Genomic DNA, 15,759 nt, shown 5'->3' with positions numbered 1-15,759 from the left:
CAGACGTGCTGGTCTGAGTATTTCAGAAACTGCTGATCTACCAGGTTTTCACGCACAACCTTCTCTGGGGTTTATAGAGATTGGTCTGAAAATGAGAAAATATCCAGTGAAGCGGCAGTTCTGTGGGTGGAAATGCCTTGTTGATGCCAGAGGAGAATGGCCTGACTGGTTCGAGCTGATAAAATGTTACACGATACGTAACCATTTTTTTAAAGAATCCCATAATTTATGTTTACATGCACTGTAAAAAAATTGTGCTGGCTTAATTTTTTTAGTTGAATCAAATTAACTTTTCTAGTCATCTTAACTTACATTAAGCAAAATGACTGCAAACTGTTAAACAATTTAGTTAAAACCTGATTAACGTATTAAAATAAGTTAAAGCAACATAAAATATTATTTTTGTATAAACGTTTTGTCATTACATTTTCACAGTGTGGAAATGATAATGTTGGCATTTTCAAAAACTTGCACTCTGAAACCCATTTTCAAAATTAGGTTTTAATCCACAAAGCGTCGTTATTATGTAAGTAATCAGGCAAAATGTTTGTTCTATCCAGTACTTGCGTTTGTCTTTTGTGGATGATCTGTCTTTTTGGGAGACTTAAATGAGACATTGTAAAGATGTAATATTCTAGAAATCAAGGATTTGGAATGACCAGCTTGTCTTGCAGTGTATGAAAGGGTCTTCATCTAAACCAGTGGTCGCCAACCCTCTCTTTGTGTATCAATTGGTACCAAGTTAATTAATAATTAATTATGAATCTTTTCCCTTTTATTTATTACCCGAGTCTGAACAATCTTTCATTTAAAAAAATATTTTATTTTAAAAAAAAATCACCGGGTCCTGTGAAGGACACCCAAACTGCAAACGGTATAAATTCACAACCCATTTGTCAATAGATCAGTTGAATCCAGCATGTCTGTGCAAGAAGATCAACTGCTGGAGATTGCAAATGACAGCGGTGGCAGTCATTCAAAAATGATGTCTTTTCTGCACACAAGTTTGCTATTTTCAATAGAGGCGCGTGGCTTGTGTGCATTCTGGGAGAGACACGCACAAGAGGCGCAATGTGCTCGCACCTTCCAGGTGAACACAGTTTAAAAAAAAATCTTTTGAATGCTCCGAGTCATGTGACAAGAACTGAGCGGTCAGCTTCATATTTTATATGGAATATACACATTTCTGTAGACTAATTATCTCTGACAAACACTGCAGTGCTTTTTATAATAAAAGTAAATAAAACTTGTTTCAGAGTTGCAGCAATGTTTTGTCAGCTTGTCATCCTCTAAGAAAACAATTGATCGGCTAATAATCTACCTATACTCACCCCACTGGCCATGGTAAAATTGTCAAGCTTTGACTGGTACGCAGTGATAAAAAGGTTGGGGACCACTGATCTAAACAACCTGCTCTCAGATAGTTTCAGTCTCTTTAGGCTCACAATCTTGCAAAGTCAGTGGAAAAAAAGAAAGTTAAACTGTTTGTTCAATAGGTTTTATCAGACAGTTAAGAAAATAACCACCAAATACTAGTATAACACCAATAATTAAGAGGTATCTCAGAATGTTTGTTGTGTTTGTTTGGATTGGTTTTCTTTTTTAAATATCCCATTTGAGTTCCATTTTCATTTATACTGTGCCTCAAAGTGTGTTGTTTATGAAATAAACTTAAAGGATAACCTCAAAGTAGACTTGGCAATCTCAAAATTTAGGACATTTTATGTCATTATTTGTGTCTCCACTGTATAATTTCTATAATTATCTATATTTTCCCGGACAAAACATGACTCAGAAAACAGACTCAATAACCACAACACAAGTGCTTACTTTCAAACACTTTCATTATTTTCTCCATATAACTCAAAAAAGAAACAGACCCCCAGGAAAAGTAAAGAACTGAATGACAGAGGAAGAGAAAGAGAGATAAAAGAACTGGGCATGCTTGGGCATGCTATAGGCGCATAGGGTGACGGATACATCCAGGTCAAACGATACAAGAGCCGGCGGTGCGGGTCAACTGCAGAAGCCTCCTGCTTTAAAGACCCTTTGGAATCCCACCATCCCCGTCACATACAGCCGTTGTGGTATCAAAGTGAGCCAGTCAGCGAGTTGCAAACTTCGTGGACCAACCCAAGGACTCAAGGCGAGGTGAGCAAATGTACGACTCCATACATTTGGCCCTCCCCAAGCTTGTGTCCTTTTACATCAGAATAGTTGTACTATTACATTTTTCGGTCTTTTGGTTTTCTTTTTCGGCTGGATAGAGAAACGGAGAAATATGGGGAAGGAAGGGAGGTGGGCGAGAAAGAGGGATAGAGAGAGTACACAAACTGTGAATGAATCATTGCAAGGAGGACAGACTCAAGGGGGGGAAGAGTACAAGCCCATACACACATGCTATAAAAACATCTCAGTCTTTGCGTTCTGTTAACTGGCTATAAAAAAATAAACAAAACACCTCTCTTTGATTTGTTTTAGTTTCGATTTTGGGCGGAAAGGCCATTGGATGTCAAGACCTCGGGTTTATCATTGGCATGCCCGATCAGACCTATTCCACTTTGGATCATGGAGCTGGCCAAAAAGGTAAAATATTTCAACACACTCTTATGATAGTTTGTAAGCACGTTGGCGAACTGCTTGAATGTGCACAATCACTTTTGTACGTTTTTGTTGAATTTCTTCATGGGTCAGTTTTAGGGTTGAACCTCGCATGCAAAGCCAGACTAATGGCAGAAGGTCCCTAAAGATTGTCTGATCGACATGTAAAACAACCAATCATAGTTATTTCATTTTTTTTTTCATTTAATTTCATTTGTATCTGCTTTTCTGGGGCCAGGTTGCAGGGGCAGCAGTCTTAGGGGAGAACCCCAGACTTCCCTCTCCTTAGACACTTCCTCCAGCTCCCCCGGGGGATCCCAAGGCGTTACCAGGCCAGTGGAGAGACATAGTCCCTTCAGTGTGTCCTGGGTCTTCGCTAAGGCCTCCTCCCAGTGGGAAATGCCTGGAACACTTCCCTAAGCTGGCGTCCAGGGGGGCATCCAAAACAGATGCCCGAGCCACCTCAGCTGACTTCTCTCGATGTGGAGGAGCAGCGGCTCTACTCTGAGCTCCTTCCGGAGGACAGAGCTCCTCACCCTATCTATAAGGGTGTGCCCTGCCACCCTGCAAAGAAAAACTATTTCGGTCGATTGTATCTGAGATCTTGTGCTCTCGGACATGACCCAGAGCTGATGACCATAGGTGAGAGTAGGAACGTAGATTGAGCGGTAAATCGAAAGCTTCGCCTTTCAGCTCTTTCTTCAACACAATAGACTGGTACATTGACCGCATTACAGCTGCCACTGCACCAATCCGCCTGTCAATCTCACGTTCCATCCTTCCCTCACTCGTGAACAAAACCTCCTCCACCTGGGGCAAGGACTTTCTTCCAACTTGAAGATGGCAAACCATCTTTTTCCGGTGGAGCATCATGGCCTCGGACTTGGAGGTGCTGATTCTCATCACAGCTGCGTCACACTCGGCAGCAAACCACCCCAGTGCATGCTAAACGTCCATGTTCGATGAAGCCAACAGAACAACATCATCGACAAACAACAGAGATATAATACTGTGGTCTCCAAACCGGACCCTCTCCAACCCAAAGCTGCGCCTTGAAATTCTGTCCATAAAAATTGCTCAGCTTAGCATTATGTTTAGGGGTAAATGTCCAATGTGCGATCAATAAATCACTCATACCAGAGTTTGCGCTTTAGTCATCAAGAGTTCTACTTTTGATAGTTTGGACAGTACAGCATTTAATTTGTCTTAATGCATGCTCATTATTACAATTTTAGTCTTGAAGGTTTGCTCTTTCCGCAAGGGGTTTGGTGGCGAAGCTGCTTTGTTTCTGGGTGGACTATTAAAGTATGTGACGCACACATCTCCTAAAAATCAAATCAGGGGCTTAGAAAATGATGGGGCCAGAGTGCACAGGGCCCAGAGGCTTTAGAGGGTCCAAAAGGAAGTCTATTAGGCTCTGGAATGTGATTTTTACTTGGGTGACATCCATGCCCCAAAGAACGTGACCTTAACCAAGGGGCAAGAAACTCTGGAAGTAGTTTAGATTTTGTGTGCCTTAGTGCATCGATATCTAAAGCGAGTTTGATCTCACAAATCTGATCGTACATCAGTCATCAACAATACCTACAGATTTACATGAGTGTGTGTTGAAGATTTTAAGTCCAAATGAAATCAATATTTGCAGGTTTTACAACGTGTCCGAAACCACTAGCACACATTTCCGTATGTTTTTTTTTTCCTCAATAAGGTTATCTGTACAAAACTAAAACATACGTTAGCATGCAACTTTGTGTTTTTTTTTCTTTTACTTTTAGAAAAACAAGGCAGTCGGCATTTTTCAGACGTCTTGCAAATAGCTAAAAAAGTTTTTTTTTTCCTTTTTATCAATAAATATTTGTTTTTCGAAAGCAGCAGTTGGGAAAAAAACGTTAACAGTCTCTTGAATGTCTGGTCGGGAACGCCAGCATCTCGCGCAGCATGTGGCTTTCAGGTGTGCATGGTGAGGTTGGCAGGAGCTCGCACATTCTTGTGATTTCATCAAAGAGAGTAGGGGGCGGTCTTTAAGAAGTTCATAATGATGATGACCTCACAGAATGTCATGTGCTAGCCCTCATACAACATTTAAAGAATGTTTAAAGAACATAAAATGCTCAAAGGAAAGTGCAACCCATGCTACGTTGTATTGAATGTACAGTATATAATCTTACATGCAGAACCCGTTTATGAAAAGATAAATAAGTCGAACTGTGTTATGATTTATTCGGTAGGAAAAAAAAAAGTTTCATTTGGAGCAAGATTAATGATGAAGCCCTTTCAGATCTTAGAACTTCTGAATCTGGGAATTTTTCCAAATGCATATGGGTCAGATTCGCCTGAGTGCAAATGTTGCAGATGCTGAAACGCTGGTGGCGCTGTGTTTCTGTGATTACCAGAACTTTTACTAACCCACTTTGGTGTGGTTGTGCTTGTTAAGCCCATTTCTTTTCGACATGTGCAACATTTTTAGGCGAATTCAAAGGTGTGTCGACAACAAAAAGCTTTGCCCCTTATTTTAGGTCCAATGGAGATAAAGTGTCTCAATTCAGGCCCACCATGACATTCTGGGGTCCACTGGTATTTGACGTACCACACAGAAGGTAGATGGAGGTGTAATGATAGGAGCGCTTGGTGGGTTATTCTGATGGGTGACAAAAACAAGGACATGAAGAAACATAAGCAATGCTTTGGAGTGGTGCGCGAGGGAGGCGGGTGGGGTTAGACAGGGGCCGTTTCCCATCACTTTGAACCTTGTTGACATCATAGCTGTGTAACGCTGCCGTCACCCGAAAGGATGTTGATGGTGGTCGCCCTTCACCCTTACGCCACCTTGCACACCCTCCCTCACCAAAGCCACCATTCAAATGAGTCCAACGCCCAAATACAAACCAAACCCAAAGGAAACAAACAAAAGCCACCAGCATCATCGAGAAAAAGGCAAGTAAGGAATATGAAAGAAAACAAAAGAGAAACAAGTATATCAATTCATAACAGCATCAATGAGTGAGTGAATACATAGGATAAAACTAGAAGTTCAAAAGGATGCTTGTAACTATTTCAGATTTAGAAAAGAAAATCAAATTAAGAAACCAACATGAGCTCTTTGGAGACAGAAAAGCAGACGGAACCGCTGAGCCCAGTTTTTGTGTTGTTGCCTTCCTCAGACCTCCTGTTGACATGCTGTAACTTCAATGGAAGTACAGTGGTCTTTGTTTTAAAAAAATACGAGCCGGGACCAGATCGGTTGTGATGACACTTCGGTAATAGTGTAGTCAGAGAAGAGGAACTGATAGGCGATGCAGAGTTCAAATAAAAAAATGAACAAACAAAATGGCGACTCCAATGTTGAGCAAAATCACCATGACTACCAGAATCGAGTTGGAGCCCTGTTGGGGGGGAAAGAGAAGAATGGAAAGGTCAGGATTTGTTAACACAATGTGCATGGGATTGAGTTATATTATTATTTTATGCACAAAAAAAAAAAAACAAGAGAACTACACTATTTATGAGTGTTCTATCCTATCAAAGAAAAACAGGCTTTATACGATCTATAGACCATTTTGAGGGATGTAAACAACAACAATGGTCCTAACGTATTTCCTGTGTTACATTTTTAATTTTCATAGCTTCCGAGAATCCAAAAAGAGCCACATATTTATAAGTGAAGTTTATTTATAAACTAATTCGAGAGGATCACATGCTTATGATTGCTTGCATCTGGTCCCGCATTATCCAATTTATAATCCACCAATCAGACGATTCCTAAGCCACTTTAAATATCTTAAGTTCCATATGACAGCCATCTTCGTTTTGAAGAATTCCCCCTACCACCCCTACTCCCCCTCCTTTCCTCAATGGTTGACACAGTTGGCCCACTGGTTAGCACTGTTCTAGTCATATCAAGCCAGCCGACGTTTCTCTGCGGAGTTTACGCGTTCTCCTCGTGCTCACATGGGTTTTCTCCTGTTTTCCTCCAACCGTCATGCAACTTAAGCTAATTGACTTATCCAAATCGGCACCATAGACATGCTTCTAGTAAGTAGTTATCTCCTAAGAGCAGTCACTATCTGTTCATTAGCTACTACAGCAGGGGAGTTCTCGAAATCTACCTGAGCTCAAACTCCTACTTACAAGACCGTTTGTATTTAAGTAGTATAACTTAGATTAGATGTTCACCTAAAGGTTAGCAATAGTGCTCTGATTTGAGCTATTTGCTCATGTTTGAGCTACTAAAAATGCCAGTAACTGAATTACTTTTCTTGTTCTCTTCCTGCGCGTTTTTACACCTGCAGAGTAAATCTGCACCTGCTCGGGTTGTTTCTGTTTAGTAAATTTGTCAAGTCCCAGATTCACTGCAAAACACATTTGCACAATACAGTGCATGTTTAAAGAACGCCGCATGATTATTCCAGTCCCCTCGGCTCACCGAAGAGATACGGTATTATCTCAATGGAAATGAGAATCTGTACTGCATTGTACCAGCCCTCATAAGGATGAACGTACTTGCAAAGAGCCAGGTTTGTGGAGCGCACTTTTTAATTGATGGGCTCATGTAAGCGTGTCATGGACAATGTTTACAACCTTTGAGCAGAGGGACACGCGTGCTGCACATGCAAGACACATGTGAGGCATGAAATTAGGCTGTGACAAGCGAACCGAACACAGTACTGTTAAGAAGACGCTGTGAGCGCTGATTTTGCACAATGAATCAGGACAAGTGTATCTCACAGTCACATTTAGCACATCTTCCTGTTGAGCAACCACGTTTTGCTCTTTTCAGTTGTTTTATTGTAGAGCCAGACAGTTGTGCGCTGTGTAAGGCCTGTTTTTCCCTCCTCCTGTGCTTAGCTAATCAGTTGTTTAGATGTCCCAGAGACGTATAAATGTTGTTAAAAGCATTGACAGTGTTTGCTAATTCCTTAATCAGGGCTATCTATTGTGCGGATGTGTTTCTGTTTCATGTTAACCTGTCTTACACAAGTCTGCTGCATTGCTTGCCTCTCTGCGGCTACAAACATAAACCCCCTCCTTCCTAGAACTCACTCTTGTCATTTGATTGGCTGCAGCCCGAGCAAGGCATAAGCTGTTCCTTAGCAACAGAGTGTGGAACAGCCAATGCAGGGCTGCGTTGTGGAAGGAGCCACTTTGCCAATTTGCTGTTACCAAGGTGTTCTTAGTGCAGCAAGAGATCGTAGCACCGCTAGGCAATGGAGGGGGACAGTTTAAAGTTTGGATGCTTGTCCAGTTGTGTATCTGGTCTGTTGTTGGTTCTTGTGTGCTGTGAAAGTCCACACATTTACAATGTGTTTGTGGAGGTTATTTTTCCTACCTATGTGATCTCAGGCATCGATGCATACTAACTCAGCTGGTGTGGACACAGTTGATTAGATATGTATTTGATCTATTTTAAAATTATGTAACTGGGTTTCATAATTCAGTCTTGATATGATTCACCAAACAGATCATTTACTGTCATTTAAAGCTGTACAGTATGATAAAGACGAATAAAAGCATAATTCAAGCACAAGTTCACACAGAAATTAAGATTCTGTCTTCAACTCTTTTGTTACGAAACCTACAGTTACCACCAGAAGTTTACATACACTTTAAAAAAAGGAACATAACCATTTTTGAAAAAATGTCTGATGGTAAATCATACTAAACGTTACTATTTTAGGTCTGTTAGGATTACCTAAATCATTTACACTTGCTAAATGCAAGAATAATGAGGTAATTTTTATTTTTTAGAGAATTCTTATTAATTTCTAGACAGTCACAAGTTTACATACATTACCATTTTTTTTAGCTTTGCCTTTAAACTGTGTAACTTTGGTCAAATGTTTTGGGTATCCTTCCACAAGCTCCTCACAATAGTTTTTAGGAATTTTGGCTCATTCCTCCTGACAGAATTGGTGTAACTGAGTCAGATTTGTAGGCTGTCTTGCTCGCACAAGCTTTTTAAACTCTGCCCACAAATTTTCTATAGGATTGAGATTAGGGCTTTGTGATGGCCACTCCAAAACATTCACTCTGCTGTCCTTAAAGCACATTTTAACTAATTTGGCAGTATGCTTAGGGTCATGGTTTGTTTGGAAGACCCATTTGTGGCCAAGTTTTAATTTCCTGGCTGATGTCTTTAGATGTTGCTTCAGTATTTCTACACAATGTTCTTTCTTCTATGTTCTTCTATGTCACAATGTTCTTCATCTATGCTGTGAAGTGGACCAGTCCCACCTGCAGCAAAACAGCCCCACAACATGATGCTGCTGCCCCCCATAATTCATAGTTGGGATGGTGTTCCTAGGCTTGTAAGCTTTCCCCTTTGTCCCTCAGATGTAACACTGGTCATTATGGCCAAACAGTTCAATCTTAGTTCCATCAGACCACAGAAAATATCTCCAATTCGTCTTTTCCCAGTGTAATTTAGCAAATTGTAAACTGGCTTTTTTGTTGATTCTGGCTTGTTGATTTTCCCCATGTTGAGGTTTTCCCTAAATACCATTATACAGTTGTGCCTCCAATTAACTTAAATGTTGTCAATTAGCCAATCATAAACTTCCAAAACCTTGACACCATCATCTGAGCTTTTTCAGAGGCATAAGAATCTTATTGTATGTAAGCTTGACTTTCTGGACAAGCTATAACAATTTCTCAAAAAATATCTCTCATTATCCTGCTATTAAGCATAACAGGAACAAATTTGATATTCCTAACTTACCTAAAAGAGAAAAAGTTTGGTCACATTAACATCTGATTTTTTTTTTTTACATTGTATGTAAACTTCTGGTTTTAACAGTATATGGGTTTCTAACATTTCTAAACAGCGATCTTTAATTGTTTTATCACTCTTCTATGCAAGTATAAAGAATTGATCAAAAAGATCACCAAATAAAGATGTCTGATCCTGCTTCTGAAGAACTAGGAGAGTTTAAAACTGTTGCTAAATAAACATTCCTGTCTAATCACAGACTCAGAATTGCTAGAAATGTTTGGCACTCAGAATTTAGGCCCAATCCCAATTCTACCACTAAGCACTTCCCCCTTACTTGTCCAAATTCTCTTTAGCTTAAGGGCGTTGGGCTAAAGGGCTTCACACACTGGATGCACCTCTAAACACTGAGACACGGCATGCACATGAGAGTTGGACGTATGGCCACTACTCTAGTAAACTACTCTAGTGGTGCTCTGTGGCATGGCAGAAATATGAACAGTGTCCTCAGTCATAGCTGGGCACCGCTATGTGTCGGTGTGCGTATACTGATAGAATTCTATACTTAGAATTCTAAAATGCATGGCGATGCGTGGCGCGATGTGGCGCATCCGGTATGTGACCCCCTTAAAAGGAAGGGCTAGATACCCCTTTAAACTGAGATTTTTTTTTTAGACCCACACTTGAAACCAAGGGGTACAAAAATTTCCAGAAAACACGACCACAATGGCTGCACACGGAAGTAAAGTAGAGAGATGCACACATTAGTATTTTTTGTCATTACAAATTTTTACAACAAACAAGCATTTGTTTTAACATATTCATAACTGCGCTAGGGTTTTACCGTCATGCTTTTAATAAAATAAAACCCTCTAAATTTGGCCATCTCGAATCCCTAATAGTAACTCCTGTATAGTAGTCCCACACAGCATACTTTCTCACCTGTAACTCGATGACACTCGGATACCCTGTCAGAAAAGTCTAGTGGCTGAGAATGACCTTTTTAAAGTGTCTGGTGTAACGTTAATGTTGTTTTCCTGTGTTTACATGGATGAATATGGCCACGGTATAAAAGCACAGTACAGTTATGATCTTATTGCCACATTATATCATTATTGATTGCATGATATTGTTGCCTTCCATGATTTCCTGTAGATAAATACCAGGAAAATAACGCAACTGTAATAACTACAGGAGTCACGATTGTCAATCTCATATGAAGCAAGAGATCGCAATGACATATGATGTTATGTGCAGGGGTTGTAGGCTGTCCTATTCCTTAGGGGTAAAATTTAAAGCCCTTCTCCTTCACACTTTGTTTCAAGGGCTAAGACAAAGGGGTTGGGGTACAAAAATAGAATTGGGATTGGGCCAAACAGTCTAGGAAAAGGATTAGACCGTCTCAACACCCCAAAAAACAAACTTTGGGTAAACTAATCTTAAAAGTCATTCTCACTATGAGCGTTTATGTGGTGCATCTTACCTACCGAGTTCACTTTGAGCTGAGACTGATTCTCGTCATCGTGCTCTAGTGCAATAGGTGGGGATTTCTGTGGGGGTGAGAGTGTTAGGTCCCTGCGGAGGGGCCGAGCCTCTAGCTTTTCCCCCACTCGTAGACTGTCCAATTTTTGCACTGAGTCCAAAGCTGGCCCCTCCCGGGTGTCCCTGTGACCCGAAGCATCCCGGACATCCCGCTCCCGATCACGGTTCTTGCCCCGTCGCTGTAACGTATGTGCACGGGTCTCTGAGTGACCATGCCGCTCCTCCCCATGCCCATAGGGCTTCTGGGAGTTATGGGAGTCCATTGGCTGTAACGGCCTCATCTCCATTTCATAATTGCTCAGTTTTTCCTCATCCTGCTCAAGGAGACGGGAGTGAGCCAAACTGTCCCCATGTACCCGCTGAGACGTCCAGGAAGCCGAAGGTCCATCTGGCCGTCTTTCCCTTGGGGTTTTGTGATTGGAGGAACTGTGGTCTCGAGGCTTATGATTAGAAGAGTGCTTGTGGCCATTGGCTCGTGCCGCTCCGACCCGTACCTCGTCCTGTACTGAAGGGGTTGTAGAGCGGCTGCTACCCCGACTACCACCTCTACTGCTCCCCCCACGGGAGGGACGCTTTTCCTCACTCCAGCTGTTAGCCCTCAGGTAATCTCCACCTCCACCTGAACCACCACCACCACCTCCACCTCTCCCTTCCATCAGCACCTGGATCTCTTGTGTTCCCCCACGCTCCTCATCCACTGCAGTCTGTCGCAAGAAGCGGGCATTTTTGGTGCGGTGGGAAGATTTGGTGGTCGGGCTACGTGGAGGCGTAGAGGGCCGACTGGGAGTGGGACTCACATCCGGGGTTAGATCCGGAGGTGTGGAGCCTTTCATATAGAGTTCAGTGCTGTCTGCAGTCCCACTAGATATAACTTCCACATCGTTCTCACTCGAGTTCTGCTGTTTGGGTCGCTGGCACTCCACTCCTACTTGACACAAAGACACAAGTCTGAGTTTTACATTTAAAACATGTAGGCTTGGCACATGCTTATTGCTGAGCTTTATTCTGCAAAAGGGGGTGTAGGGGATGTAAATATAAGATATAGCATATATAAATGGTTGTGTAAATAAAAGATAATACAGGAACTCAAAGACCTCAAATTCTTGTTTGTTTACATATTTCAGAACAAAAAGTTTTGTTTTTTTCACACAATTTCTGTGTTAAAATTCAAGTCTTATGATGCCATAAGATTGGGTAGGAAACTCTGATCCTGCTGGACCACTATCTTTTAAAGTTTAGCTCCATCTATACTCAAACACACCTGACCTTAATTTCTGAACAGGTCTGAAGATGTAGGTCAGGTGTCACCAATATCGTTCCTGGAGGTCCGGTGCCCTGCAGGGTTTAGCTCCAGCTTGCCTCAACACACCTGCCTAGGTGTTTCAAGTATACCTAGTAAGACCTTGATTAGCTTGTTCAGGTGTGTCTGATTAGGGTTGGAGCTAAAATCTGCAGGACACCGGACCTCCAGAAACAAGTTTGATCCCTGATGTAGGTTATATTTTTAGGGTGTTTGCGCTGGGAATGTAGCTGAACAAGTGGCCCTCCTTGACTGGAGTTGCCCACCCCAACCACACAACAGGATAATCATAGTTGTCATTAATACATATAAGTTTGAAGACTGTCATCATTTGTGTATTGTGTATTCAAAACTGAGGTTTGGTTGATGTGCCACTTTGGGGTTGACATTTTTTGACACTAAAATATTATTGATTCTCACTTTTGGTTTATTCTGCACCACCCTTGTTTGCTCGAAGCAACCATCCAGGGAAAGCTTGATACAGTATAACTTATCAAAGCTTTCCAGAGTCAGCACCACGGTTGCTCTAATCAGCTTGGCTAATGAGAATGGAGATTTTCAAGTCTGTTTGCGCTACAGGCGCACATCCCCATGTACCCACAAGTACATAACTCTCAGTTTAACCCTATAAAGGTTTGCACACCCAATTGTAAACATCATTTATAAATCTGCTGCAAGTCAGCACATCTCAGCCAAGTTTGTGCTAACATTTCTAAAGTCATTAGATGACATAACTTGATCATTTAGAAATATCAACCCTTCCAGGAGGTCGCACACAATGATGCAGCACAGCATGTAGGCTTATCGCTCTCCTGTAAAGGGTGTTTGGTGATGGGATGTGATCTGAAAGTGTATGAATTCTGCCGGTGTGTGGGGGTGTGACAGCGACCAAAAGTGTGACTGTGTATACAGTATGTGTGTTTATGTATGTGGGTGGTGTGAATATGTGTGTGTGTGCATGCATAAATTTCATTGTGTATGTCGGGTAGCTTCGCGTGGGCTCTTCATAAAGGTCAACGCTGACCTCCCCTTATCTTCTTATTGCCTCTTCTATCACTCATTCCCCCCGCATGGCACGGTAGGGGCATTGACCCCTACAGCCCCGAACTCATCCGGCACCTACACACACACACAGAGGCTTTCACCCTCACTCGGCTGCTTCTGAGCTCCTTCTGAGCTGTCTAAAGCGCAGCGTATACTTCATTTTCTTTGTGCACATCATGCACACCTTTGAAAGCACATTTCTTTGATAGCGTGTTGAACTTATTCACATTAGAAAGATTCATCCTCATCTAGTATACATTCTTTTTCTATCCAAACGTTGTGCTTGTGTAGAATAGAGTTGTAAGTCACTTTACATATACGCATGTCAATGTGGACATCTATTGTTTTGCCCTATTCAGTCGGCAGCTAGCTCTCTGCAACTCTCACATGGTCACCCACTAAAGCTAAGCAGGGCTACACCTGGATCGTATCCGGATGGGAGACCACATGGGAAAGCCAGGTTGCTGCCAGAAGTAGTGTTAGTTAGGCCTGCAGGGGGCACTCAACCAGTTGTCTGTGTGAGTCCTAACGCCCCAGTATATTGACGGGGACACTATGCTGCTCAGTGAGCGTTTGTCTTTCGGATTAGATGTTAAACCGAGATCCTGACTCTCTTTGGTTGTTTAAAATATCAGGATGTTCTTCGAAAAAAGAGTGGGGGTTTAACCCCGGCATCCTGCTTAAATTTACCCACTGGCCTCTGTCCATCATGGCCTCATATCTTAATTGGCTTCATCACTCTGTCTCCTCTCCACCATCAGCTTGTGTGTGGTGTGCGGTCTGGCGCAATATGGCTGCCGTTGTGTCATCCAGGTGGATGCTGCACATTGGTGGTGGATGTGGAGATTCCCTCCAGAAATTTGTAAAGCGCTTTGAGTGTACAGAAAAGCACTAAATAAATGTATGGAATTATTATTATTATCATTATTATTATTTGTTGCTGTTTTCTATAACCCTGGTTTCTTTCCAGACTGTGAAATGAAGGCCCGTTTTACCATGTAGACAAAATATGTAGTTCATAGACAAATTAATACAAGTGATTAAAACAATTTGGCGACACACTTCTAGTACACCTGTATCATGCTGGTGATGAAAGTAAATTGTCTGCACACTGTATGCATACATGCCATCCCTTATGCATAAAAACCCAAATATACTTTGGGCTTAACATATCTTCCTCTTGCTAATGGCTAAAGCTTACAAAATAAGTGCCCCCTCTTTTACATTTATGTCAGTAGGGCACTGAAAATCAAAACATATGCAACTTTCAAATCGCGGTGGGAGAGCGTTTTCAAATTACTTATTGGAGTATTTAGCATTCGCAGCTAACTGGAAAGCTTAGTCAAGCTGTCAAACAGTTTGAAGCCTGGGTATTTTTAGTCTCCAGACTCGGCTGGTTGCACTCACTGTTTCCTCTGTGCTGGAAAGAGGGGGAGAACTCTTTGGCGGTGATCCGGGCCAACCTGCACTCTTCCTGGGCTTTCTGCGCTGCTGCTGTTGCGGCGTCGGCTTTCCCTCTTGCGTGAGCTGTCCTGTGGATAGAGAAAGATAAAGATTTTTTAAAAAGAATTGATAAAATTTGTGATGCACCAGTGTCCTAAAAAGTATAGAATACAGTTTTTAAAGGGACAGTTCACTCAAAAATTTGCTGTTAATTTAATCACTTTCCAGGCCATTCATGAGGTGGAAAGCCTTTTTTCTTCAGAAAAACAAGAACATTTCGAGCTGAAATCATAGTTTTTGGTGATTTTATAAAATGCAAGTCAACCAAAATAAAAATTTGGGTGAACTATTACTTTAACACAAAAAAAAACATACCTGAGGAATGGTTAAAGAGGGATAAGTATCTAATGATTATCTTGTTGTTGGCTGTCAAAAAGAGCATTACCAAAAAAATGGTAGTCACAAGAAAGTCCTACCCTAATTGCATGGATAGAAATGACAATGGAAATTTAGAAAATAGAGCAAATTACCGCATTTGTAATTAGAAAATGGAACAATTTATTTCATTCTGGGAAAAATGGAGCAATTATCATCCCCTAGACCCGAACTTTTCTGTTAACCTAAAATCGTAAGGATGCTGATGTGTATGTATATCTTATTTTACCTATCTACTTATTTTTACTTATTTGACACCTCCACCCCCATTTTATTTTATTTACTTAATTTTAACTTTTTTATTTATTTATTTTTTTACTTCTATTATTTTTTTATTATGTATAACATTAGTGTACATGCCCACAAAAAAGAAAGCATATGCTGAAAAGGAAAGTGGATGTACAGAATTTGTGCTTATATTTGTGTGTATTCAGATGTGTGATCTCTGACATGTACCAGATGTAAGTATAAAACTAAAATTAATATAAAATATATATATACATAATTTAAAAAATACACTAAAAAAATACACACTTCAGGCTTAAACTATATTTTTGACATACGCATGGATTGAAAACATTTTATAGTAATTTATATTTAATTTCAGTTTTAAATTATTTTTAGACAAAAAACAACAAATGTTTAAAGTTTAGAAAACGGATTTTCATTTAAAACAAATGAAAACATT

The 15,759-nt window shown here is 41.0% G+C and overlaps 2 protein-coding genes across 4 annotated transcripts in view; one reads left to right on the top strand and one right to left on the bottom strand.

The window, feature by feature from the left end:
- Window positions 1-5,564, top strand: part of klhdc4 (kelch domain containing 4) — a 31,636-nt gene extending 26,072 nt beyond the window's left edge. The window contains exons 15-16 of one of the 3 annotated variants that reach the window (XR_015525833.1): window positions 1,873-2,151; window positions 2,482-5,564. The gene's annotated coding sequence lies outside the window, so the exon portion shown is untranslated. The remainder of the gene's footprint in view (window positions 1-1,872; window positions 2,152-2,481) is intronic. The other 2 variants (XR_015525831.1, XR_015525834.1) reach the window with 2 other exon arrangements.
- Window positions 5,565-5,903: 339 nt separating this feature from the next.
- Window positions 5,904-15,759, bottom strand: part of jph3b (junctophilin 3b) — a 52,670-nt gene continuing 42,814 nt past the window's right edge. The window contains exons 3-5 of the mRNA NM_001122702.2: window positions 14,601-14,725; window positions 10,795-11,774; window positions 5,904-5,984 (exon numbers count right to left, since the gene is read on the bottom strand). Coding sequence (NP_001116174.2) covers window positions 5,904-5,984; window positions 10,795-11,774; window positions 14,601-14,725 — 1,186 coding nt within the window. The remainder of the gene's footprint in view (window positions 5,985-10,794; window positions 11,775-14,600; window positions 14,726-15,759) is intronic.

The sequence above is a fragment of the Danio rerio genome, chromosome 25, assembly GCF_052040795.2.
Source record: "Danio rerio strain M-AB ecotype USA chromosome 25, GRCz13ab, whole genome shotgun sequence".
NCBI classification, from domain to species: Eukaryota; Metazoa; Chordata; class Actinopteri; order Cypriniformes; family Danionidae; genus Danio; species Danio rerio.
Note: the sequence above shows the minus strand (reverse complement) of the source record. Positions and strands in the feature narration are given on the sequence as shown.